Source organism: Mobula hypostoma, chromosome 13, assembly GCF_963921235.1.
Source record: "Mobula hypostoma chromosome 13, sMobHyp1.1, whole genome shotgun sequence".
Lineage (NCBI taxonomy): Eukaryota > Metazoa > Chordata > Chondrichthyes > Myliobatiformes > Myliobatidae > Mobula > Mobula hypostoma.
Genome location: NC_086109.1, coordinates 20,961,164 through 20,988,074, shown reverse-complemented (window position 1 = coordinate 20,988,074; position 26,911 = coordinate 20,961,164). Strand labels below are relative to the sequence as shown.

The window sequence follows — 26,911 nt, the reverse complement described above, 5'->3', positions numbered from 1 at the left end:
ATAGAAGATTATAGTGGCGACAGCAGGATATGTGAAGGAGAAACCTGCATACTCCAAAGGACCTCACTCTCCTCACGAAGAAGTGATGACTCTGGTTCTTGTACACAGCCTCTGTGTTGGCGCTCCACTCAAGACTATCATCTAGGTGCACCCCCAGTTGTAACCCAGTGACTCTTCAAATACGATGCATGGTCTCCACTTTATTCGCAGCGCCTATTTGATTCCGCTTTCGTTAGATTACACTATGTTGAGTGGAGGGCAGATTCGACAGGCTGAATGGCCATCCCTTTCCAAGTGGGAGTGCACCTTTAAGGGGCAAGGCGGGAGATGCCGAATTCGTATGGATTGTCCCGTGATTCCTAGGGGGAGAGTCACGTGGGTGATGTCACGTGGGGAGGGGTGTGGGCAATTGCTCATTAACCGCCCCCTGTCCCCCGACCGAGCGGAGCTGAGGCGGAGGCCGTGCGTTTACCGTGGTCCCGGATCGACTTGAGCGCTCGGAGCAGGTGAGATTGAAGGTGCCGGCGCCGAAGCGAGCTGCTGTTGGCGAAAAGTGTCGCTGAGGCCGGCGGGTTTTATCGTGTGCGACCGCTGCTTGGCCGCCACGCCCAGGGTTGGGTCTTGGCCAGGCGGCTAGCCGCCGCAGCGCTGCTCGCGGCGGGTAGAGGCCGGAGGGAGAGCGCGGCGTCAGCGGGCCCTGGCCGACCCCCTCAAACGGCTTGGGGCTAGCGGAGAGAAGTAGCTCCTACAGTTTAGGCAAGTGGGTCGGGACCGGGGTAGGGGTATAGGAGCGGAGGAGTTGGGGTCGTTGGGTGTGGAACTGAAAGGTTATAAATGGTGGGAGCTCTCTGAAAAGCAACTGCGACGGGGAAAAGATATTAAGGTCTGTTCGTCTGTCTTGAGGGTCTGAAAATACATGTTTGGGGAGGGGTGAGAGGTTGAAGGGTAAGAAAGAAGCAGATAAGCTACTGTGGGTTGGGCTAGTGTTAGAGGAGTAAAACAGGAGCGTGTTTTCAGCTGCAAAAATGCAAACTGGAGTTGAGCAATTGAGTCCTTGAGTCTGTTTGGTCACGTTTGACCCCACGTTCCTTCCTATGCCCACTGTAGATTAAATATCTGCCTTGAGTATTTCCATTGACCCTAGTATGCTTGAGGTAGAGAATTCTAAATATTCAGGAACCTTGAAAGAATTTTTTTGATAGCAAAAGCAAAATGGAAGTGCCTTCAGCTGGAAGAATGCAATTTGGAGTTGAGCAGTTGAGTGCTTAAGCCTGTTTGGTCACTCCATAACTGGCTGATGGCTTTTATGGTGAGATGGTGCCTGTGTGTCTGTTGGGTAGTGATGTTGAATTGTGTAAACTGCTGGTAGGGTGGTTATTTAGGCCAGAAGACATAGTTCAGAATTTGGGGAATAGTAAGCAACTGCAGTTGGTGAGGTACTACTGGATTTTGGTGTAAAAGAAATGCCCATAGGCTTGTGGTGTGGGTGAGGACTGACTGAGGAGGATGGTGCATGTTGTAGAAAATGCAGATTAATAGGGTAAAAGTAGCTCCTGTGAAGTGTAGTAAAATGATGGAAGTATTCAGAGGTGGGTTCAGTGACTGGAAGGGCATGTAGTGTGGCTGAATGGGCTGGTGGTAGCAGGTATAGAATCAAGTTGGGTTGATGGGTGTCTGAAGTTAGGGAATGTGGGCTTTTGGGATAGAGATGAGCAGTTGAGAGAGTAAGGAGATCAGTAGATGGCAGAAGTTGGAAGGGGGTGAAGTAGAATTTATAAAATCTCAAAGTTATTAGTCACAGAAGGTGTGAAATGGGTGAAATCAAGTTACACTCAAAGTTAGAATGTAATATATAAATGTCTGATGAGGGCAGTGTGTATTTTGGCAGACATTTGCTCTAAGTGATGTATGCTTGGATGTGAATCATTGCTGCTTCATATGCCATTACACCAGTGACTTGATTCCAAAGAAGTTCATTGGCTGTGCAGTGCTCAGGAATGTCCTGAAAAATTGCAAGTTTTGGTCTTTATTTTCTGGAAGAAATCCTCCACTATTCCCTCTGGCTTCTAGTGTATCATTTCCTTCCCTGCCTCTGTCCATAGACTCCATGAAGTTCACCTTTGAGTTTTAGCCACATCTGATATCTTTAGCTCGAAATGTTTTTGGTAATGCCTCTAAAGTGCTTTAGGGAGATTTTTCTGCCCAAGTCCAATATAAAGGCAATCTGTTTATAGTAGCATGCTTTTCCCTTTGTTTCTGGCTGACCTATTTAAAAGTTTAATTGTGCAGTTTTAGCTGGTATAAAAATTCTTGCACATTCTGCCTTCTGAATTACTTTGTAGATTAGGACAGTTTTCAAGTTTTTTGAGAATTGCTGAATGTTGGGGAGTAAGAGGAGTTGCTGAAAGTGCTTCCAGAAAAGAGGATTGAGCTGCCTTGTGATGTTTGAATAACACAGAAACTTAGTCTGGGCTTGTTCACAGCATTTGATCATTTAGATAATGGGACCAATGTTTGCTGCCATCCAGAGTTGGATAAGAAAAGTGGCAAAGCCCTTCCAGCAGAAAATTATTCTTGACATCAAGGGTATTGGATGCAGATGGGTGGAGAAGGGTGGCAGTGGCTAGAGAATAAATTTTTGAACATCACTGCCTCAAATTCTGTGGAGTAATTCTGCTTGTTTTCTCTCCCTCCTCCTTGACCTCTTGCATCTTCATGCTATAAGGTCACCTGCTGTCCACATGCTTTCAAATTCATTGTTACCAGTTGGCATGCCCCAAAATTCCATTTGCATAACATCATTTAACATGCTCCTATATTGTAAAACACTTGGTTGAATGACAAATTCAGTCTGTTTTAAACAGTATTTTAAGTTGCAATTTGAAGGTGTATGAGACACTTAGGGAGGGATTTAAACCAGCAATTTTATAATTATGCAGTGGAAATTTTATTATTCATGAGCAAACTAAGTCTACTGAATTTAGGCTAATCCTTTTTGCCAACTGTCATTTGTGATGTCTTTTGCATTCTGTTTTGCATTGCAGGTGCATGTTTGATGAATTATAGTATGTTCATACACTTTCATATTTGTCATTGGCTCATTTTATTGAAGTAATTGTCCACATCTCTAAATAGGTCACTAGCACTGCTAAAATGTTTAAATTCAAACATATGGGTCATAAAATTGAGATCATTGATGTAACTACTTACAATAGCAGTAAGATGACAATGAGGTCACCAATTTAATGCATTTAACTATTAACTTCAATACAAGCCATGTTTTTTGCAGCCTACTGCTTCATTGGTATCAAAAATTTCCCTCCTGTAGTATTTAGGAGATGATTTTGATCTGAATGACAATTATACCTTGTAGTGACTGTCAGTGGTGTTAAAGCGAAAACTCCTTTTCTTAAATTTCTCCTGGCCTTGATCTGATTTACCTTTGACTACTTCCTATCTTTTAACCTTTTGCGTCCTCATTCTCTGATCCATACTTCATGTGTCCTCTTGTACAGCTGCTGATGGGCCTAGTTTTTGGGAATCTGCAAGGCACTGAATTTGTCATCTTGATTTATGACTATTCCACATGTATTTAAGTTTGGAGCAGGTTGATGCCCTTAAGAGTCCAAGGGTAGTATTATTGAAATTTAAGTATGGGTGATAAATCTTGGACAACCATACCTGCTGCTCTTGAACACTGAACTGGTTCACTATACTTGCCCTCCAATACTTGCTCTGCTATGTAATGTAAATCGACCCACTGTTTAATGTGCAAAACAGATGATTGGGAGGTGTTTCTGTGTATCCTACAGAAACAGATTGCTTGCCTGTTATTCTTGACAGATGACTGAGGAATTGGGAGTTGCCTTAATGGTGTTTCAATGCTACTAGAAATTAGTGGAGGGGAGTTGGAAGAAAAGTGCAATTGGAATTCTTGTCATCTTTTTATGTTTGGTTTCTTTAGCTTGCTAGTCTGTGCTGTTTTTTAAATGTGGCAGTTGTCCAGTAACTGACTGTTAAGTCACAAGTATAATTGGGTGGAGGTGCTGTTGGTCATTTGGAATTCCCCAGCTTTGTCAGAGGAAATGGTCTGTTTCTTTAAAGCTCTTGTTACTCTGGAAATTTACTAGTTTTTGTTTTCAATAGCCTGTATTCCTGATCTAATAGTTCAGGAAGATAATTTTGGTAAACTAATTTCTGCATTTTGGGTGAGGAAGGAAAAAACACCTGGTTCTTGATAGCCAATTAAAGATGAATGGGTACCCAAATAATCCCTGACTCCTGAGTAGGAGGTGGGCATGCTCTTGAGTGTAGGATGGGGCTAGACAGCAAAACTGAGTAGTAGATTGAATGCATTGCAGCCTAATCCTTTCAGAACTGTACCTGATGTTGGAACCTAGAGTAGTAAACTTGTGAAAGTATCGATAATGAACACATTTTATCAGAGTTGAAAGCTGTTTGGCAATCTTGCATCTTTTTTTCCCTACCAGCAAAAGTAGTCTGGTTGTGTTGAGGATCTCCAATTCAGTTCGGAGTGGATTATTTCAGAATTTTTTCATGGTTCAACAGCTCCTGGTCTTCACTGGTGGCTTAGCTACTAAGCCTGGCGGAATAGTTTCTGACAAGAGGCTCTGGTGCCTTAAAACCAATCACCTTGGGCAGATGGAGCTTGTCAGCTGTGGTTGGCAGCTCATCTAGAAGGAAAGCTCTGATCTCAAACCTCTGCTGCCTTGCAGCAATGCCCACTCATGGAGAATGCTTCAGGAATAAACCCTGAGGGGGAAAGAGCTGGAGTGCCCATGGCAGTCCTACATTGAGTTCAGTGCTGGCTGGCAACTTGCAATGCTGGTGCCAAACTGCCCATCTGTCTTTGCTGTTGCTTTAAGTTCATCAGATGAGTGGAGAAGGGGAGCTTGCTCTCTATTGCACTGGCCTGGCTTGCGTATCTAGATAGCTAGGATGCAACATCCATGGTTGATCCTGACCCACAAAAGTCCTCATCTCATCAGGTTGACCATTCCCATTAGCTACCACATGGTTTTGACAGTGAAGGCCTGGTCCATGTGCAACATGATAGAGACGAAGTATGTGCAACAGACCTTGGCAAACACATCTTGGGCACAGACATAATGCAAATCCTGTCTTGCTTAATACCTAGGCAACACACAATGCTGGAAGAATTCACAAGCCAGGCAGCATCTATGGAAAAGTGTGCAATCATCGTTTTGGGCTAAGACCCTTTGGCAGGACCCCATCGCTCACTGTGGAAGGGCCCTTTAATCAATTGGACCTGTTCTCCTTTGCTTAAGTTGTGCTAATTTGTCTCCATTCCAGGGTTCAGTGTACCATACTATGCTTTCAATTTCCAGAAACTACTTTAGGCTGATTAGTGGAGTGGCATTAAAACTTTTCTAATAGTGCTCCACACTTGCAGTTTTAACTGAAGAAATTGTTGCTTGAATTTGCTCCCATTTTAACTGATTGCTTCGGATATAGAAGCTTATTGCTGTCGTACTTTTATTCAGGAATAAAATGATGGAAATACTTAAAATGGAGGAACAGCAACATGGGTCTGCCTTTCATGAACCATAACTGTTTGTCCATCAGATGTGACTTGCATTGTTCAAGTTAATTGTCATTCACCCATACCCATATATACAGCTGAACAAAACATTCTTCCTTGGTGGTCAAGGTGCAAAACAGTATGTGACTTACATAGCACATATTACAATCACAACATTGTCACACAACATTAACATAAGTGAGTGACTTGGCCTGAAGATTAAGTTGACAGTGTCAGGTGGTTGTTTATGTAAGACATAATACTGCCAGTAACATTAAAATAAAACAAGCAGCAATATAAATATCTGAAATAGCAACAATAAAAGATTGTGACCAATGCAGCATGAGTGTCTTGAGTTGGGGAGGGGGAGAGGTGTAACTGTTTGTTTAATACAGTTTTCTTACTGGCTCAAATTGAACCCAGCTACTTTGTAGAAAAGACTTGTATGAGAATTTGTTTCTGGTATTGGCTAGTTCTATATTGTCTACCATGAAACTAAAACACCTTTTATCAGATCTTCAAGTGTACAATGAGTTTCTTGTAATTCCTTGAAAGCAAAGCTTGAATTTTTGAAAGGATGTGGTAAGGATCAGGAATATTTGAAAGACATGATATTTAATGGTGCTGTTAAGCTTAATGATCCCTGCAGAAAGGCATTGGTATGTACATGAGGCATGGAAAAGAATGGTGAAGTGGAGAATTTGCAAATAAGTTAATTCTAAAGTTGTTAGAATCCATGTGCACATGTGAATGCTTGCTTCACTGACTACAAGCCATCCTTTCCATTATGAGACTAAATGAACAGGCATTTCTTCCAATTACTCTAGTTTTACTTTCATGATAACATTTCAGTAATTCCTTTATCATGAGTACTTTTCCGCTGAGTTTGCTGCTTTGTTTTGAATTTCACTAATTAAATCTATCCATTCATTATTGAAAGTTTGATAACCAATAAATCCTTTGTACTAAAACAACTATTCAAAGGATTTCAGTCCTTCATGGGTTAATAGTTAAAATGCAAGTCAATGACATGTAGTTTTCTGCTGTATGTTGAGGAAGATCAATTTCCTTTCTTAAAATTGCTTAATCTGGTCAAAAATACTGACTTAATTCATCTTGGGTGGCACAAATTTTGATCCAAGATCAAGTTCCATTGCTACAGTATTCATAGTTGTGCATTATCCTTCAACTTGCTAAGTGGAATTTTGATACAAGTGTCAGCTCTCAAACCAGAAAGGGAGTGATAGAAAAATTGTTTAGCACTTTCTCTTGAGGACAATCATTATTCATCTATTCCAGGATGGGAATATTCAGTTCAGTGAGCTGTTTGGTCCCTTGTAACATTGTACTACCTAATGAGGCAAAATTGTGCTACAATTTTGAACTGTCTATTAAATGAGTATCAAAAAATGGATTTCCCTGTATAACATGACTGTTTTTTCTTGTGCAGCAGTAAGTGTTCATGGAGTGTCAATTAATCTGTATTGCTCTGGCTGTCAATTTTGTCTTTTGTGTCCAGTCTGGTAGGCTGTATAGTTTTCATTAAAGTAGGACTTCAAAGGACTTTCCAAACATCTGAATTAAATTTCATTCAGCGTTTCCTTCTGGGGTTTAATAAATTTTTATGCTATATTTGCTTTTCCTTCAATGTTGAATACTCCCAATGGCTCTGGTGATGAATTCTGCCAGAAGTAGGAATTGATTAGCAACTGACAACACTTTCTCCATGCTGAAGAGTTGATGTTTACATGATACTGCATTTGGAGAAGAAAAACATCTTCAGAAAAAATCTGTTTATTCTCAGCCAGTTGGATGTAGGGAGGATGTTTTCTAGATGGGATGAGCAAATATCATTCAAGAGGTAGACCATTTTCACTAGAGATTTCTTCCCTTGGATTGCAACTCTGAAGAATCCTCTACTTTGGTCCAATGGGAGCTCATTGCTGGGTTTATTTACAATTTCTTGATATTCGAGTAATTGAAATTTGTGGCTTCCTTGCTGGAAAATGGTGAGGTAAATCATTAATCTTGACTGACATAACATGTGGATAGAGAAAGCTTTGGAAAACTGAAACATGATGCAGCCATCTGTCATGTTCTGCTTTTCAAGATTACTGATCTATCTCGCTATTTGATTGTGATAATGAGTGAAACTTCCAACTGGATTGCAGTGAATCCAAAGGTAAACTAGTGACCTTTGGAGACCATCATTGAGAGCGAGTGCTTTGGGTTGCCCCTTGTATGGTAGGATGGCTGTCGGGCAATATCTAAACAGTAATATTGCCCCTGACAGTGGAATGGCAGGTAGTTGTCTGCAGGTTATGACTACTACACTTCATTTGTTATTGCCCGTTTGAAATCAGCTACATCCAGGATATTATTGGTTTCATTAACTTATGGTAGCTATTCTGATTTAGCTGATCCAACTGTGTGCCTGCTGTGCTTTTGTCATGTTCTATTTCTGTCATAAAGTAGAATCACTAGTGGCTTTTATTGAAACTAATTTGATTTGCTTTCCAAAATTAGGCCCTGTTCTTTGACTACAAATTGCATTGTGCTCTGGATATGGTTAAGTGCTTCATGGAGCTAATATTAACATCCCCCTCAAGTTTGTGTTGTACTGAAGTACAAAGTGTGTTTGGATTGTTTCACATTAAATAGCAGTGGCACCTTTAGCATTAAAGGTACTTGAAGGTTACTTAAGTTATTAATGGACATATGCTAATTTGTTAATGATTAATAGGTATTTAACTGCTTTTGAGCTGTATTTTCATTACTTGCATGTGGAATAGCTGCATGCAATTGTACTTTGCTTTGTGTTGCTCCTTTCAGAAATTGCATCATAGGCCACATTAAGGTTTGCCCTATCTACAAAAGATTTTCTTCTCATATTCCCAGTAGATCTCAACTTGTTCATTAACTTGGATGAGTCCTAGGTATATTTTGAACACACAGCAAATGATTAAGGACGACTAGGTGATTCTTATTGTTTACCTTGGAGTAGAGTGAGGGCTAAATGACTTCTGCATTGTTGGGTCTGCAGTGTACGTACCTTAAAATTGGTTTAAGGGTGTAACAATTTCCAAATGAACAATTGGCAATGATCCCTCTGGATAAAGTCTTTTTCTTTGCCCTGTTCCTTTTCCAAACTGAACACAGCTAAATTACTTCCTGGATGTTTGACGAGGCTACCAATATACAAACGTTGTATTCCTGTTGCTACTTATGGGTGTTCCTCCCTCTTCCTCTTTGGTTGGCCTCAGTCTCCTGACAGGAAGCACAACATTTGTTCCAAACCAAGACCTATAAGTAATGGTGTTTCTGACTCACAGCTGGAACTTGACAAATATACTCTTCATTCCTGACTCTGAAGTTTGAATTTTAGCTTGGTGGGTGTGGTTAGAAGGGAACACTACTCTTGGGCTTGGCATGTTTTGTGGTCTAATCTGTAGGCTCTGTCAGAAGCCTTAGTATTTCTTTCCCACTGTGGCTGAAGCATTTCAATTTAGAATGATTACTAGTTTACTCCTTTCTCTGCAATACTTGTCTACGTTGAGGACAGGGAAACTGTTAGACAAATCATTTTATGAATGCAGAACTTTTACAATGCTTTCATTTTGTCCACTTGCCAATTGATGCCCATTTGGATAGGATTTGCTGAAAACTTGTAGCTTGTGGGCTTTTTTAAAAAAGACTTAGGTTGCACAAACTTGCCATTGATTCTTTAAGCCTTAATGACATAAGATTAGGATGGGGAAAGTAATTGTCAAACTATTTGGTGAGGGGTCTTGTGGCTTCCAGCATGGGGAACCTGGCCACCAAGGCTCCCGCTTGAATACAATTTTCAGTCATATCTTCAGTCTTAAGTAGGCTGATAGCAGTCTGGCTTGTCTTAAGATCAGCTTCAGACACTTCAGAGTTTTGGCAACTTTGTGCTGTATTATCATATTGTACTGAATGAAAGCAGGAGGAGGCTGCTTGACCCTGTCTTAAGCTTGTGATGTGTCATACTTCATTGTCCTAGCCTCCTCCTATTATAGGCAAAGGGATCCAGTCTATCAAGACTCTTCAGAATTTTGAATGCTTGTGACATCTTTTAATTCTAAACTACAGTGAATAAAACCTAGTTGGCCCAAATGAGATGGTGCTACTACCACCCCCCCCCCCCCCAAAGAATCAGGTGAATCCTTACTGCCCTTCTGGCATATAGACCCTTGAGTAGTGAGGCCAGAACTACTCATGGCCTTGTCTTTGTAGAAAGACATCTGTGCCTGTACATTAGGTCTGCGAACAAGTACATAGTGCCGTTTGCCTCTAACTGTTTGCGATACTGGCATGTCTGCATGTAGTTATGTGATGGGGCATCCAGATTCTTGTACAGCAACACTTCTCAACCCACCACTTGCGTAATACTTTGCCTTGGCCTATGGTTAGTAACCTTGGCAGGATAAACATTTGTTTAGTTCTTTTTGCATGTATGAAATATTCTATTCACCAGCGCAGTGCTGTTCCAGTGGCTAGTATTTTTATTAATCTAGGCATTATCTTGTGTATGACATGATGTGCATATTGACTACCATATCTAGTAATGGGAGAATGTATTTCAAAGTAGTGGATTCCTGTTAATTGGGTCAGCTGCTTATTTGGAACAACTTGAGGAACAAAAATTATATCAAGAAAGTGGCATTCCCTTCATTTATCTGAGAACTATGCTGCTTGAGTGGGACAGGAAACTGTTACTGAACAGTTTCTAATTAACATCTGTTGCTTGTGCTTGGGTGGCTGTTCCATGCTACATGATCAGAGCAATCGGTTTTGAATAGTGTATGTGTTCGAAAAGCAATGATTTGTCACTGATAATTGAGAAATAAGTTGGAACACAATTTGTGGCAATTTGCCACAGTTTCAAGTGTTCAGGCTTGGTGCCAGAAACAATTGGGAGTGCAAAAAATTTGAAGGCATCTACAATCATCTTGAATGCTCTTATGAAAACTAAGATTTGGAGGTTTGTTATTTAACATAAAAGCAGTACATTATCTGCACTAGGTATGTTAATTTTGTTCATTTGGTCAATCAAAAGATTCCTCTATTGGGAACACAGTTCTTACTGTAGAAGTATTGATAGTATTCTAATTGTTCTCTATTTCATAAAAATTTATGCATTTAAAACTCATTAAACAGTTGTGTGCTTATCTTCAATGAAACTTTAATTAGACAGCTGCTTAATTGGGCCAAAAGGTACTGGTCCTGATGTGTCCCAATTAACCAGAGGTCCATTAACTCATTGCTTGTACCTTGGGCTAATTGGAGGAAGGGTGGGGGGAGAGGAAGGAGCACCACAAATGGTATTGGTAAGTTATGACTAGTATCAAACTAGATGCAACATCCATTTCTACAAGAATCTATTTTCTTTAGCCATTGAATGCTTTTCATTTTGTTTCCAATTGAACCTCCCTATTTAATCATCCACAAACTTGGCTATGGAAAAAGCGTGGGATTTGAGTGAATAATTACATATTTTATTCTATTGCACTGAAGCATTAAGTTGATCTTCCCCATATCACGATGCTTCAGTTTAGTCCAGATTTCACCATTTGTACTTACCAGGGCACACTTCAGATTGTTGTCTTCATTAATTGAGCTTTTCTTCTAGAGATGGCTGCAATTCGGAAAAAGTTGGTGATTGTTGGAGATGGTGCTTGTGGCAAGACATGTCTTTTGATTGTCTTCAGTAAAGATCAATTTCCTGAGGTGTATGTACCAACTGTTTTTGAAAACTACATTGCAGACATCGAAGTGGATGGCAAGCAGGTGAGTTTGCTTGTTGCAACATGTAAACCGATTCAAACAATTCATACAATTAAACTAAAGCTTACATATTTCTAATTTTTTTCTTTGGATTTCCTAAATTAATAATGGTTGTATATTGTAAAACATCAAGTGGGATATAAAATTGATATTTTGGTGGTTGAATGCTGCACATCTCTGGCTCCCAACTATAATACATTGAATGTTGCTAACAATTGGCATCTTAACTATATTCTCAAAGATTTCTTAAGAAACAATTTGGGTTGATGTTTAATATTGATGAGGTTGACTGGAATTGGGTTAAGTTCAGTTTTGGGTATGAAGTTTGGATTTTGTTGCCACTACCGTTTGCCATGGTTGAGCTGACTTGCCTGTATTTATAATGTAATACAGAATGGATTGTTTTTTTTTGCTCCAGTTAGTAAATTGCATTGTGTTGCAGGTTGAACTTGCACTCTGGGACACAGCTGGGCAGGAAGATTATGATAGACTCCGACCTCTCTCCTATCCAGACACCGATGTTATTTTAATGTGTTTCTCAATTGATAGTCCAGACAGCTTGGGTAAGTTCATTATTATTCAGGTTATCTTGTAACTAATGCAGAAAAGTCACGTGGCAATTATTAATATAGTCTTAAACTTCATGCAGAAAATATTCCTGAGAAGTGGACACCTGAAGTGAAGCACTTTTGTCCCAGTGTGCCAATAATTCTAGTCGGAAACAAGAAGGACTTGAGAAATGATGAAAATACACGGAAAGAACTTGCCAAGATGAAACAGGTATTTTTCAATGATGTTTTGTAGAGTTGAGTATCTCTGTAAAATTTTGACCTACTTCATTTGTTCCTGTGTATGACTCTATGCTGTAATGTCTGAAATGGTCAAATTGAATGTTGAATAACAGATGGAACACAGCTAGAAAGTTGTGCTAGTGAGCAGATCATTAGCCAGACCATTAATGGGCCATTGAGAGGATGAGATTATTTTACAATGCCAAATCTTAGATGCTAAAATCAGAAAGAATTCCTTAAGTTTTTGGTATGAAAGCTCAGGAGGGAAGAGCAACAGAAGGCCTGGGATAAAAGCCAATTCAAAAAGTGCTTTACATTTTGATTATATCACCCAGGAAATATTAACAGATGTGAACAGCAATATTGATGTATTTCTAGGAAAATGAAAGCAATTGTGAGACTGTTCACTGTTAGTTGAATGCTCTGTAGTTCGTTTGAAATGCTGTGTGACAGATTAATTGGGATGAATTGTCAATATACAGGTCCACAATCCCTTATCTGAAATCCTTGGGGCCAGTTGCATTTTGGAAATCAGAATTTTAAGGATTTCAGACCCCCCCCCCGCATACCAAAAAAACGCCAATGCTCATGCCCCTTATTTGACCTCTCAGTGCAGTGTTTAGGACCCAGCGGTGCACCAAACCTACGCACATCCTCCTGTATACTTCAAATCATCTCTAGATTACTTAATACCTAATACTATGTAAATGTTATACTGTATTGTTTGGGGAATAATGACATGAAGAAATTTTATTTCCAACAAAAACATTCAATAAAACAAATATACAGCTTCAAACGAACCGAATCAAACACCTGGTAAATGACTTATTGGAATAAATGTAGAACGTTACTGTCACTATAAAACTTCAGTAACTTGTCGTTCTGTTAAATCATATACAGTGGTAGTTCTGACACTTCAGTTTTTGACATTTTCATAGTGAAATTAAACACAGTCAACAGTGAACACAAAATATCAGCAAACAGCAAATGCACATGTAACCAGTACGAGCACTGAGCCACAACTGATGCCTGGCAGCCTCTGCTAGTGCTGCCATGTCACACCTGAGTGACATCAGCTGTCAGCAAAAAAATTTGGTTTTCGGAGCTTTTTGGATTTCAGAATTTCGGATAAAGGAATGTGCACCTGTACTAAGCAACAATGTCAAATGGGGATTTTCTGCTGTGATATTTAATCTCCATTTGGTCTCCCAAACTGCTTTGAAACAGCACTATTTTGCTGATTACTTTTGTCTGCAAAGCTGAACATGGTGTGGAAAGGGTGGTGGTAGTTGAGGAGTTGCAGGAAAAAAGTTGGAAGATATTTTGATGTTCAGAATGATCCATTGAATAGAAGGTGAAAAAATGGGATGGACCTGTGATATTTCCAGCAGTAGGGTGGGAAAACTTTTAAATGCGCATTCAGAGTACTGATGTAGAGCAACACCTTGGTCTAAGTAACTGAGTGTGAATGACTATAGTAGACAGGGTGGTATTGGCTTATTGTATGCTTTCTTCATTGGTCAGGGCAGTGCATATAACAAGGAAGTATTGCAGCCTAACCAAAGTTTTATAGCTACATTTGGAGTATTTTGTGCAACTATCAACTCGTTACAGGAAGTATGTGGTGGCTTTAGAGTACAAATGAAGTGCAATGTTGGAAAGTGTATGGAAATGCACTTTGATGGAGGAAATAAACAGGGAGACTGTTCTTTAGATAGAGAATTCAAAATGCAGAGATGCAAAGGAAGTTGGGAGTCCTTGTGCAAGATACCCTAAAGGTTGAGTCGGTGGTGCAGAAGGCGAATGCAGTGTTGGCATTCATTTCTAGAGGTATAGAATATAAAGCAGGGATGTGATGTTGAGGCTGTAGAAGGCACTCGTGAGACCACACTTGGGAGTATTGTGTGCCGATATGGGCTCCTAGTTTTAGAAACTATATACTGACATTGGAAAGGGTTCAGAGAAGGTTCACGAGAATGATTCCAGGAATGAAAGGATTACTGTGTGAGGAACATCTGGCAGCTCTTGGGCTGTATACCCTGGAGTTCAGGAGAATTGGGAAGGGGAGAATCACATAGAAACATTCTGAATGTTAAAGGCCTGAACAGATTAGATGGCAAAGTTATTTCCATGGTAGTGGAGCCTAGGACAAAAGGGCACAACTTCAGGATTTGAAGGCATCCATTTAGATCACAGATGCAGAGAAATTACTTCAGAGGGTGGTAAATCTGAGGATTTTGTTGCCACAAGTGGCTGGGTGCATTTAAGGTAGAGAGGTTCTTGACTAGCCAGAGCATCAAAGGGTATGGGAAGAGATGACTGGAAGAATTGGATCAGCCAATGATTGAATGGTGCAGACTTGATAGGCCAAACTGCCTACTTCTGCTATACCTTATGGTCTTAAGGCTGACTGGGATGCTCCTTGGTTAGAGAGTATGAGCTACAAATGAGTTCAACCCTCAATCAGATTGACACGAGTTTACATTTAAGGTGGGGGATGGTTGGTATTTAAGGGGATTGGTGTGGCAAATAGAATGGTGAGTTCCCTGCATAGACTACTAGGATAGTAGATACAACAGGCGTGTTTGAAGATATTGCATGAATGTGGCAGGTTATAGATTAAGCACAGACAGATTTGAGTTGTGATTTGTGTATGCACAGACATCTGCTCTCCTCTTCAGACCTGTTCCCTCTTCACTAGTTGTTCTTGCTTTAGCTGCTCTCAATTAGTTTCTTCAACTACCACAGCATTGCCTGGATGCTATCTCCAACATAACCCCACATAACCTCACTCTATCAAAGTCCCTTTGTTCTACCACTCCGTGCCCACTAACATTTCTCCTCGGGTCATTTCAATTCAGTAAAATTGCTTAGCAGTTGGAGACTTTAATTCACTGCAGGATACTCCCACTCTGCCCTGTTTGCTTTGTATGTGTCATTTTAATTTTCCTATTGACCTTTCTTCTGCAATTTCAGTTGGACCCCCCATGTTGAATCCTTGTGGGTAGAATTAAGGAACTGGAAGGGTAAAAAAGATCCTGATGGGAGTTGTATTCAAGACTCCAAACAGTAGCCAGGATGTGGGGTGCAAATTACAATGGGAAATAGAAAGGCATGTAAAAAGGGAATGTTACAATAGTCATTAGGGAGTTCAGTATGCTGATAGATTGTGAAAATCAGGTTGGCGTTGGTTCCCAAGAGGGAATTTATAGAATGCCTACTAGATGCTTTTAGAGCAGTTTGTGCTTGGACCCACTAGGGGAAAGATAATTCTAGATGGGTGTTGTATAATGAACCAAATTTGATTAGGAGCTAAAGGTAGATTAATCCTTAGGAGGCAATGATCATATGATGGAAGGGAATTGCAGAACTGGGAGGGGAGCTGGACAAAGTTGATTGGAAAGGGGACACTAGCAGGGATGACAGCAAAGGCTGGAGTATTCTGAAGGGAAGATGACGTAACCACGACAAAGAAAGTTAAGGACAGCACAAGAGATGCAAGTTAAAAGCAAAAGGGCATATAATAGAGCAAAAATTAGTGGGGGCCTTAGAAGGTAGGGAAACTTTAAGACAGAAGGCAACTAAGCCGTAAGGGGAGAGCCAATAGTGTAAGAGGATACATGTTTCTTCAGATATATAAAGTAAGAGGAAAGAGTGGATACCCAAATGCTGGAGAGGTAGTAGTGGTGGGGAGATAAAGAATTGCTGATGAACTTGAGCATTATGCATCAGCTTTCACTGGAAGACATGAGCAGTGTGCCAGAAATTTGAGTGTCAAGGCAGAAGTGTAGTTGATATTACAAAGGAGGTTCTTGGGAAGCTAAGAGTTCTAAAGGTATGTGTGTCATCTGGACCAGATTGATTGCATCAAGGGTTCTGAAGGAGGTAGCTGAAGAGATTATGGAGGCTTGGTAATCTCTCAAGAATCACTAGATTCTGCAGTAGTTCTAGAGGACAAGAAAATTGCAAATGTCACTCCATTCAAGAAGAGGGGGAGGCAGAAGGGAAATTATAGATCAGTTAGCCTGACTTCAGTGCTTGGAAAGATGTTGGAGCCTATTAAAGCCAAGGTTTCAGCATACTTGGAAGCACATGATAAAATAAGCCAAAACCAGCATGATTCCTTGAGGGGAATTCTTGCCTGACAATCTGAATTGCTTGAAGTTACAGACAGGACAAAGGAGTCAGTGGATGTTTAATTGTATTTTCTGAAGGCCTTTGATCTCAGTAGCCTCATGTGCAGTACCTTAGAGCCCATGGTATTATAGGAAAGGTACTAGCATGGATAGATTGGTTGACTGGTAAGAGGTAGTCAGAAAAAAGTGGGCCTTTTCTGGATGACTGCTGTCTTTATGGCCAAGTTTGCAGTCAATATGGAGATCAGTGGAGGGGCAGGTAGTGTTTAGGAAGCTGGGTGTCTGTACATGGACTTGGATAGATTGGGAGAATGGACAAATAAGTGGCAGATTGAGTAGTGTAATATAGTCATGCACTTTGGCAGAAGGTATATTGGTATTGACAATTTTCTATATGGGGGTGGGGGGGGGATTCAAAAACCAGAGGTACAATGGGACTTGAGTCCTTGTGTGGGATTCCCTAAAGGTTAACCTGCAGGTTGAGTCTGTGGTAGAGAAGGCAGATGCAATGTTAGCACTAATTTCATGAGGACTAAAATATAAAAGCAAGGATATAATGCTGAGGTTTCAGGGTGTTGATCAGACCACATTTGGAGCATTGTGTAGTTTTTGGCCTCTTTTCGAAGAAATGTCGTGCTAGTATTGGAGAGGATCCAGAGGAGGTTCAGGACAATGACTCATTCCTGGAATCAGTGTGAGGAGTGTTTGGCTCTGGGCCTGTACTTGCTGGAATTTAGAAGAATGAGGGGTGAATCTTCATTGAAACCCATCAAATATTGAAAGGTCTGGATAGAATATGGAGAGGATGCTTTGTATAATGGTGGGGAGTCTAGACTCAGATGTCCATAGATGAGGAATTTCTTTAGCCACCCTATAGTGAATCTGTGGTGTTCATTGCCAGGGAACGCTGTGGAGGCCATGTCACTGGATATATTTAAAGTAGTTAATGAGTTCTTGGGGTGTCAGAGGTTAAGGGGAGAAGGCAGGAGACTGGGGTTGAGAGGGATAATAAATCAGTCATGACAGAATGTCAGAGCAGACTCCATTAGCTGAGTGGCCTAATTCTTCTCCTACACCCTACAGCGATGGTCTGCTGTCATGTATATGAATTGCGCGTTTTCTAGGCCTGTGATTTAAAAAAAATTTTTAATGATTTTAGTAAATTCAAGGTTTTTACAACATTGCCAATTTAATTCTAGGTGGACATATTTCTTAAAGCCTCTAATTTTGTGCACTTCAAATCCTAACCTCTGTTTTACATTTTCAATGGGTGCAATTCATCTGTCATTTTAAGTAATGGGGTTGATTTTTCAGTGTCCAATTCCTTTCTAATTACTGTTTAACTTGTACTTCCTGAACAAGGGGTAGCCTTGTTCAATGTAACTATACTTTCTACATTTTTTTCAGTTATTCTGCAATGTTAAGCCAGTCTAATTGGAAAAAGGCACAACAGCAGGCTAGATGAAATAATCATTGTGGCTTGAATTTATTGCTCTTTTTTTCCAAAACTTTTATGTGCAAGTGGTGCAGCTTGGATCCCACTCAAACAGATCTCAATGTATACCTGAAACTATTAATAATCAACCTCACCTGCATCTCCATTTCCCACACTTCGGCCCTCACCCCATCCTCCCACTACCAGAACAGGGACAGAGTTCCCCTTGTCCTCACCTACCACCCCACCAGCCTCCAGATCCAGCACATTATCCTCCACAACTTCCACCACCTTCAACAGGACCCCACCACTAAGCACATCTTTCCCTCTCTGCTTTCCGCAGGGATCATTCCCTCCGCTACTCCCTGGTCCACACATCCCTCCCCATGGATCTCCCACCCAGCACTTATCCCTGTAAGCGTAAGTGCTACACCTGTCCCTGCACCTCTTGCCACCATTCCGGATCCCAAACAGTTCTTCCAGGTGAGGAAACACTTCACTTGAGTCTTTTGGGGTCATCTATTGCATCCGGTGCTCCCAGTGTGGCCTCCTCTACATCAGTGGAACCTGACGCAGATTGGGGGACCGCTTCGTCGGGCACCTCCGCTCTGTCTGCCACAACAGACAGGATCTCCCAGTTGCTACCCTCTTCAACTCTGCTTCACATTCCCATTCGGTTATGTCCATACATGGCCTCCTCTACTGCCATCATGAGGCTAAACTCAGGTTGGAGGAGCAACACCTCATACCATCAAGGTAGTCTCCAGCCCCTTGGTATGAACATTGAATTCTCCCAACTTCCAGTAATTCCCTCTCCCTCCCTTCTCCTATCCCAATTTCACTCTGCCCCTTCCCCCAGCTGCCTACTACCTCCCTCATGGTTCTGCCTCCTACTACCCATTGTGCTTTCCCCTATTCCTTCACCTTTCCTGCCTATCCCCTCCCCCACCCCTTTATCTTTCCCCTTGCTGGTTTTCCACCTGGAACCTACCAGCTGCCTTCCCACCCTCCCCCACCTTTATAGGGCCTCTGCCACTTCCCTCTTCAGTCCTGACAAAGGGTTCGGTCCCGAAATGTTGACTGTTTGTTTCCACAGATGCTGCCCAACCTGCTGAGTTCCTCCAGCTTGTTGAGTGTTGCTATTAACATCAAGGCAAGGTGATTTAAAAATTGGCCAGCCTTCTGACTTGAAGCCTACCCCAAGATGCATTGGACTTGGGTGATTGGTTTTATGATTTAAAAACCTTTTTTATCACAGTAATTCAGCAAAACTTTGCTCTAGACCAGAGGTCGGGTCAATTACTGTTTTGCTAAACCCTACCCACTCCATGGAGTTAATTATTCTGAATTTTATATAGGTATCTAACTTATTACTGCTGTTGCACTTATGAGTGTGATTATAAAGCTTAATGGTATTTGGATTTTACTGAAAAGTTAAGTGTATTTGCTGCCTTTTGTTCTTTAAATGCTGACTCTATTCCCTCGGTTTCTCCTTTGATTGAAAGATTTCCAATGTTTGTGACCATTTCCCCTATTCACATCATTCAAATGAATCTATTTGAATCTGATTTTGTTCAAATTTGACTCCACTATTTAAAACTGTTATTGAGAAAATGAGTCCGTGGGTCTGTTTATTAGCATTCATCTATCTATCCCAAACATTAACACAAATTTGCCCATTTTCCAGACTTTGTTCAGGGCATTAGTTACAGTGGCTATACAAAATATCCAGAGAAGGAAGTGCAGAAACAAAGTATTTGCATTGCCTTTGAACATTTAAAGAATTGCAAAATTTGTGGTCAGTAGCTTGGACACTTGATCAATCTAATCTGTATTTATGCTTCAAAGGCGGAACTTGTGTTTCTCCATATTTTGCCAGTTAAGAATTAAATGGGAAGGGCAAGAAATGGGATGAGATTGAAAGAGTTGCTGCAAGGCATAATCCACTATTTATTGAGGTTTAGTGCAGGATATCGCCCAGCAACCCGATTTATTTTTTTTAAACCCTTGCCTAAATCACAGGGCAAATTACAATGAGAATTAGCCTGCCAGCCGGAAAGTCTTTGGAATGTGGGAGGAAACCAGAGCATCCAAAGGAAACACAGGCAGTCATGGGGATAATAAAACTCCTTAGACAACAGTAGGAAATTAACTTGTGTTGCTGGTATTGTAAAGTGTGCTAACCACTTACTGTGCCATCCTTTCCCATTGATCTGCCAAGTTGACTTTTGTGCATGTTTAATTTTGAGCTTTTGCCAGTTCTGCTCATCTGCCTCCATTTTTCTACTTTGCAGCAGATGTGACAATGCTTGCTGCTTGTCTCCTCTTGATTTCCTAGTCTATAAGACCTAACTTTGAAGTTTAATTGTCTTTGAAGATGGAAGCTTGTATTTTTTATTGTCCCCAACCATTAAATTACTCTATGCAGCAATTTCTAAACAGATTTTGGAGCCCAACAAGCCCAGTTACACCCATTTGACCAATTAACCTACTAACCTGTGTTTTTGGAATGTGGAAGGAAGCCAAAGCACCTAGAAAAAGTCAACATGGTCAGTGTGCAGATTCCTTTCAGCGGTGGGAATTGAACAAGGGTTGCTGGTGCTGCAACAGCATTTCGCTAACTGCTGTGCTAGTGTGGTAAATGACCCAATCTCATGCTTCTAAATTGAGTGAAAATTTTGTTTGAATGGAAGTCTCATTTTTAATTTCAGACCTCTGAATTGAATTATGCTATTTTAAGACTAGTACAACAGGATGTTTGCTCCACCCCCGCTATTTATTTGCTGCAGGCACTTTCCCTCCCAGTTGAGCTAAAATTGACTTGCTTTGTGTTCAAGGAAGTGCATCTAGATTTTGTAATCTGATACTAGCAACTCTTCCCTCTTGTAGTTCTGCATATGTATCTGATATGCTAGTCTTCTGAAGCAATTTGGTCTTCAAACTGACTTATCTTTGTCAAAGCATCTTTCTTGTCCTTGCATTAGTTTATTTTTATCTTTTTTTGTGAATAAGCTGAAACAGCTGCTTAGAAGGATGTTGTAGAATAAATTTAAGGCTGCTTAGATGGAATGCAATGAGTGAATTAAATGCTCCTATATATCGTACCATATACTGTATGCATAGAATTGCTTCCATTATTTGCTTGGCAGTGGGATTATTGGTGGAGAGATCAGGTTTATCAATTTTTTTTCTAGAATGGTGGGATTTTGGCATTGCTTTATCAAGATGGACAAGTTCTTTATGCCATCTGTGGGTGTTTGCTTGATGAAATAAGACTCAACTTGGTCCTTCAAAGTGCAATCCATTATTACATTGTGCAAGAGGAATAGTGTAGCTGGCATTTTTCTGTTGGAGAACACTGGGTTGAAATCTTGTGCGTGACAGTCTTGATTTTGCTATGTTTCATCGTCCATGTTGGTTGACATGAGCTTCTAGTCCAGCAAAAGGTTCAAAGGTCCATTTATTATCAAAGTACTTAATGCAGTATACAACTCTAAGATCAGTCCTCTCCAGATAACCATGAAACAAAGAAAAACCATGGAGTCGTTCAAAGAAACATCAAACCCACCCCCACACAAAAAACAGTAACACAACCCCCAAGCCCCCTCTCCACAAAACACATCAACCCCTTCCCAGAACTCCCTGCACAAAACTAATCACCCAAGAACAGCTACCCCCACCAAAACCCCCTCCCCCTCAAAACAAGAACATTGGTCCTCAAAACTCCTCCCTATCCAAAAACCAAGACACAAAAATGGAGACCCCCAAACCACCTCCCCTCTCAAAAAAAGAGAGAATTGGCGAAACCAGAATATAATTGTTATTGGGGGCGATATCCCCAGTTGAATCCATCCATGGCTATATTGCACTTTACTTCCTACAATCCATTTTTGGCAAACCTCTAGTTCTGCAAAAATGCCACACTTCCATTTCAGCTTGCTGAATCTCACTTGGTCAAAGCTTCCACATGCAGGTTTAACAAGGCTATTAGTTGTAGTGATACTTGCTTTATAATGTAGTATTAGTGATTAGCTTAGCTTTGATCAGTGCTTGCTAATGCATGATTTTTCTGCTTGCAGGAACCTGTAAAGCCAGAGGAAGGGCGGGATATGACCAACAAGATCAGTGCTTTTGGTTACATGGAGTGCTCTGCCAAAACAAAGGAAGGAGTCCGGGAAGTCTTTGAGATGGCCACACGGGCTGCATTACAAGTCAAACATAAGAAGAGACGCAAGTGTGTGTTGTTGTAGGGATCTAATGCATACTATCGCATGTACTGTATTAGACGTAATAACATTTATCAACTATTTACACAGTATATGGAGACTTGCTCTTCCCCTGGTTTCCGAATGGCTACTTTTCAAACACTTTAGTCTGAGCCTTTGACTTGCTGTGTAATGCTTAGTATCTGAAATAGGGCAATGGGAGGAGTTTAGTGTTGACCTGACCATGAACACCAGCACCTCATGACAGTGTGGGTTTAAGTACTGTATGATCAGGGGATGGGGGAAAAGGGGGTGGGATATGATACCATTTGGGTATCTTCATTGTTATAAATTCATTATAAAACAAGGTAACCATAGTGTCAAACACAACTTTTCTGCATAGTTCCATTAACTTGAACATTTGATACAAAGCATGAATTAGTTTGTGTAAACATTTTATTCTGTAGCCTTTTACTATTTGCTGAAATAGTTTTCAAAACCTTCTCTACACTTTACATTTTTCTCTCCATTCTAAGCATCGCAAGCCAATCTCGCAGTAGTGCAATGGACTCCTGTGAATGGTAGTGTAATGGCTTTTGTATAATTGCATTCCGTTAAGCATCTGATCTTGTAGATTTATTGTATTGAGATCCATTTGTATTGAAGCTGATTTATATAAAATGCTAACTGTCAATACCTGATTGCAAGCACCTATCCTAAAGGTTTACAGTTGTAACCATGTTTTTGAGTTTTGTGGTGACTGGCTACACTTCTGAACAGTTATAATTACAATTGCTCAGAGGCTCTGCTCCCTTTGTACAGTAGACTTGTAATTGCCTTGTTAATCAATTGCTAGACAAGCTGCTGAAGCAGTTTACCCAAAGAATGTTCCTATACATTTGCTCTGGTTCTCTGCAGCCTGCACAGCTAGCATGTCTCTCTTGTATGCAATAACCAATGATGTGACTTCAGTGCAAAATCATTTTGCTTTCATCCTGGTTACAACATTCAGACAGTTGGCACTTACCAAATGTTTTAAAAAAAAACTAGAAATAAATTCAATGGAACACTTTAAACTGTGCCTGTAATTGAAATTGCAGTAAAGGTTTCTTTACTTTGTTCAAGATTTTGCATGTGTAAATATTTGAAATAGAACTTAAGCACCAAATCTAACTGATTTATTTACAGCACAAAACTATTTTGCCCTGCATCTGCTTGAACTGGTAAAACCAGTTCCAGTTGAATGGACCAGTTATGGCCAACAGCTTGCCATTGGCTTGTGAATATTCACAACCTATTTCTATATTTCTAAAATTATAGAAATGCAACAGTGCACAAAATGGCTAATATCTGTGACGATTCTCAGAGCTGGAAAAAGTTGAATGAGGTGTGAACCAGGGTTGCTCTTTGCAGAATTCCATTTACAAACCTATTTCATTATTTCCTTACTGCATTCATTAAAGCTTCGTGCAGCCTGGGCCTTTATCTAAGAAAGGATGTGCAGGCATCCGGAGGTTCCTGAGAAGAATCCTGCAAATTAAAGAGTTGATGTATGAGAAGAATTTGGCTGTAGACTTGGAGTTTAGAAGGTGGGGCAGGGGAGATCTCATTGAATATCTCATCAAATATTAAAGGATCTAGATAGAATGTGGTGACGGCATTTCCTATAGTGGGGAGTAAAGGATCGAAGGGTAGTCTCAGAATAGGAAAGTACCTGTTGGGACAGATGAGGGAGAATTTATTTAGCCAAAGGATGGTGAATTTGAATTCATTGTCACAGGCAGCTGTAAAGGTCAAGTCATTAAATATATTTGAAGCAGACGTTGATAGGTTCTTAATTCAAAGGATGCCAAAGGTTGTAGAGAGAAGGTAGTAGAATAGGGTTGAAGGATAATCAAAATGCTGGAGGAACTCAGCAGGCCAGGCAGCATCTATGGGGGTCGGGGGGGTGGGGGAAGAGAAAGAAGTGCAGTCAACATTTTTCAGGCCAAAACCCTAGGTGTGCTTTTTCCCCCTGTAGATGCTGCCTGGCCTTCCGAATTTCCCCAGCATTTTGTATGTGTTGCTCAAATTTTCAGCATCTATAAATTTCCTCGAGGGATAATCAAGTTGTGATTGAATGGTCTAATTTCCTCTTATGCCTTGTCTTTTAGAGTTGCTGTGCCATCACCAGAGATTTGGGTTCAATCTTCACAATTTTATGTAGGTGCAAATGTGGTTGATTAGCAAGTTGGTGGACTGAAGAATCTGTGTGTGTATGTGCAGTATTTCTGCTTCAGATGTAAAAGCTTTGAAATGAAGAACTTGTGTGCAAAATGCATTTTGTGATCAAAAAGCCACGGGTTAAGACCCCTTTGCAGCACTGGTGTAATGAGGCTCGTCTCGTAACTGGGGAAGATGTAAATGTACTAGTCCTTGAATAAGTTGAAAATGTGGTCAATGTGAGCTTGTAACGGTATTGCTCCATCAATCTTGTGTGACAGATTCAGAAAGGGTAGCATAATTTGTGGATCATGTGAAAGTGAGCAAGGTAGAAACTGCCAGAAGTAATGAGTTCAATGTAGGAAGCTGCACTAGTATAGTTGCCAAAGTACTCGAGGTGGGGGACCTGATGGAACCAAAAGGAAGATTTGTCATCCCTCAGGATGGCCATTACCTGGTCTTTGCAAACTGTATGCAGGGTGTCAAGTTATACCCCTCAGTCCTGGTGTTTGGTTCTAAAATGGTGATGGTTCCTTTCTCCAGCTGCTGCTCAACTCCAATCCTTCAGCGGATTGTACTCAAATTTTAGCATCTGCAGTCATGGTCTCCATGTGGTAGGCTTGTCCAGAAACTAGAACATTGCTCCAGAATGATGGAAAATTGTGTAGGTGGATGGTTCACTTGAATAAGAGGCCTGTGGTGTCATAACAAGAATCGGATGACAACGGAAGTGGCATGATACCAAAATTGGTATGGTGGACAGTGAAGATTGTCAAAATTTGATCAACTGGGAAAGTAGGTGATGGCATTTAATTAGGTGAAGTGTTAAGTAAGTTGAGTCATGGTTGGAGAAGCATGAATAACAGCACTGAGTTTTGTTGAACAGAGATACAAGTACAAAGTTCCCTGAACGTGGCAACAGATGATGGAGGCTTATGATATTTCATTGGCTGAGTTTTTAAAGGGCTTTGTATAGTTGGGCAGAACTTTGGCTATGCAGCCTAACCCCATATGCAGCACGTGGGGTACTGGGCAGCTCTGCTTGCCACACTGCAGGGAAGATGCTTGATGAGTCGGGGTTGTGCTTGTGGATGAGATAAGATGGGCTCTATCCTGTGGAGCAAAGGAAGCCAAGTGTATAAAACTGGGGTGCCAGGTTGGTAACCAGTGTCTGCCGTATGGTAGGGGTGCATAAACCTACAAAGCTTAGGTTTAGGGTGTGAGGGAGGAGGCTTGATATGGATCTAAAGCAATATTCCCTTAAAGGTGTGCACGCACATCTTTTTGCTACTAGCCCACAAAGGAATTAAACTGTGTACAAAACGTTGCTGCCCTCTACCTCATTGGCATGTTAATTATATTTCATGATTGTATGCAATCCCATTTCCGGTTTTTGGTGCAGATAGTGTTTACAATGTGGAGTTTGCAATTATTTGCATATTTTAGAATTGGCTTATTTTTGTTTTTATTGAGAAACAATTGATTCACTGAATTCCAAAGAAGTAAAGGATGTAACGTGCAAAAGAACCACTTTTAAAGCAGAATGCCTTAATGAAGCAGTAGAAACTGCTACACTGAAAGCCTGAGGTCTGGAGCATGCAGCTACAAGAAATATTGTGTATAATACAAAGTGGTGTTACCTGCATGTATTGTTGCAATGCAAAAGTTGCTGGAGAATTTGCAAGTGGGAAGAAATAGTGATATTTGGAAACTTTTCTTTTAAGGTGTCATTTAGTAAGTGAATCACATGGACAAAAGCTCCAGTCATTACCTGGTGACAGGACTGCTATGTATGCTTGGAGTGCAAATGAACAAGAGCAAAAACTATCAAACCCAGTGGAGATCAAAGTTCTTATTGACCTTTTTTTGTTTAAACAATGCACAACAAACTGGAATTGGTAGTTTAGATTTAATTCCACTAAAAATTGGGCGGAAATTGCACAGCAGAAGAGTCTTGTGCTGACTGGTAATTACAAATTTAAAGGAACATTAATCTAAAGGGCGAATTTTTCAGTTGGTGCCCTAGAATGAAATGCTAAAGCAAGTGATGAAAACAGGAACATGAAGGTAATCTGGACAGTACTTAAATGTGCCAGGGCATGGGGATAAGAAGTTAATACGGGCAAATGGAATTGGAGATGGGCACTGGGGCCAAATGATCCATTTCTATGCTGTACAATGGAGTTGGCCAAGTGAAATGCAGTGGTACTCAGTGGCCACTTTAGAAGGGAGTTAACAAGTGCAGTGAATGCATGTTGAGTACACCTTTGAATTAGAAATGCTATTCATGCAAACCTCCTGTTACAGAAGTGAGTGGGGTTATTTGTTTTTGTGGGTGGAAATGGGTGTTACATTTCAACCAAACTGAGGGCTTGGCTCATAATTTGAATTCTGCTGGGTGACAATTTCTGCATCCTGATATTCTCTATAGGATAAACAAATGCTGATAATGTGTTCCTTGTCGTTATTTCATGTTGTCAACAAGCAGTGTGATGTTAAATTAATTGCATTTGCCTCTTCTATCCGCAATCTTTCCAATTGTACTAAAGTGAAGTATTTCTTGGTGAACAAATGTTTTCCTTGGGTGCTGGTTCTCGTTGTCTTTTACCAATGAAATTAGTGACCTTCAATGAAATTTAATTTGTACAATTGCATAGTATGAATGACTTCAGTTATGCACAGGCCAAACGAGTAAATCACCTCAGACCATTATTGCAGCAGATCTGAGACCCTTCCCAGGCAACTCAGCTAGGGTTGATCAGGCCCCATTT

General features: G+C 40.6%; 1 protein-coding gene across 1 annotated transcript; it reads left to right on the top strand.

The window, feature by feature from the left end:
- Window positions 1-370: 370 nt before the first annotated feature.
- rhocb (ras homolog family member Cb) lies at window positions 371-23,064 on the top strand. Its single transcript, XM_063065413.1, has 5 exons — window positions 371-506; window positions 11,217-11,374; window positions 11,814-11,934; window positions 12,021-12,151; window positions 21,813-23,064. Exons 2-5 carry the CDS (start codon window positions 11,219-11,221, stop codon window positions 21,981-21,983), a joined length of 579 nt encoding a protein of 192 aa, XP_062921483.1. The 5' UTR covers window positions 371-506; window positions 11,217-11,218; the 3' UTR covers window positions 21,984-23,064.
- The last annotated feature ends 3,847 nt before the right edge of the window (window positions 23,065-26,911 follow it).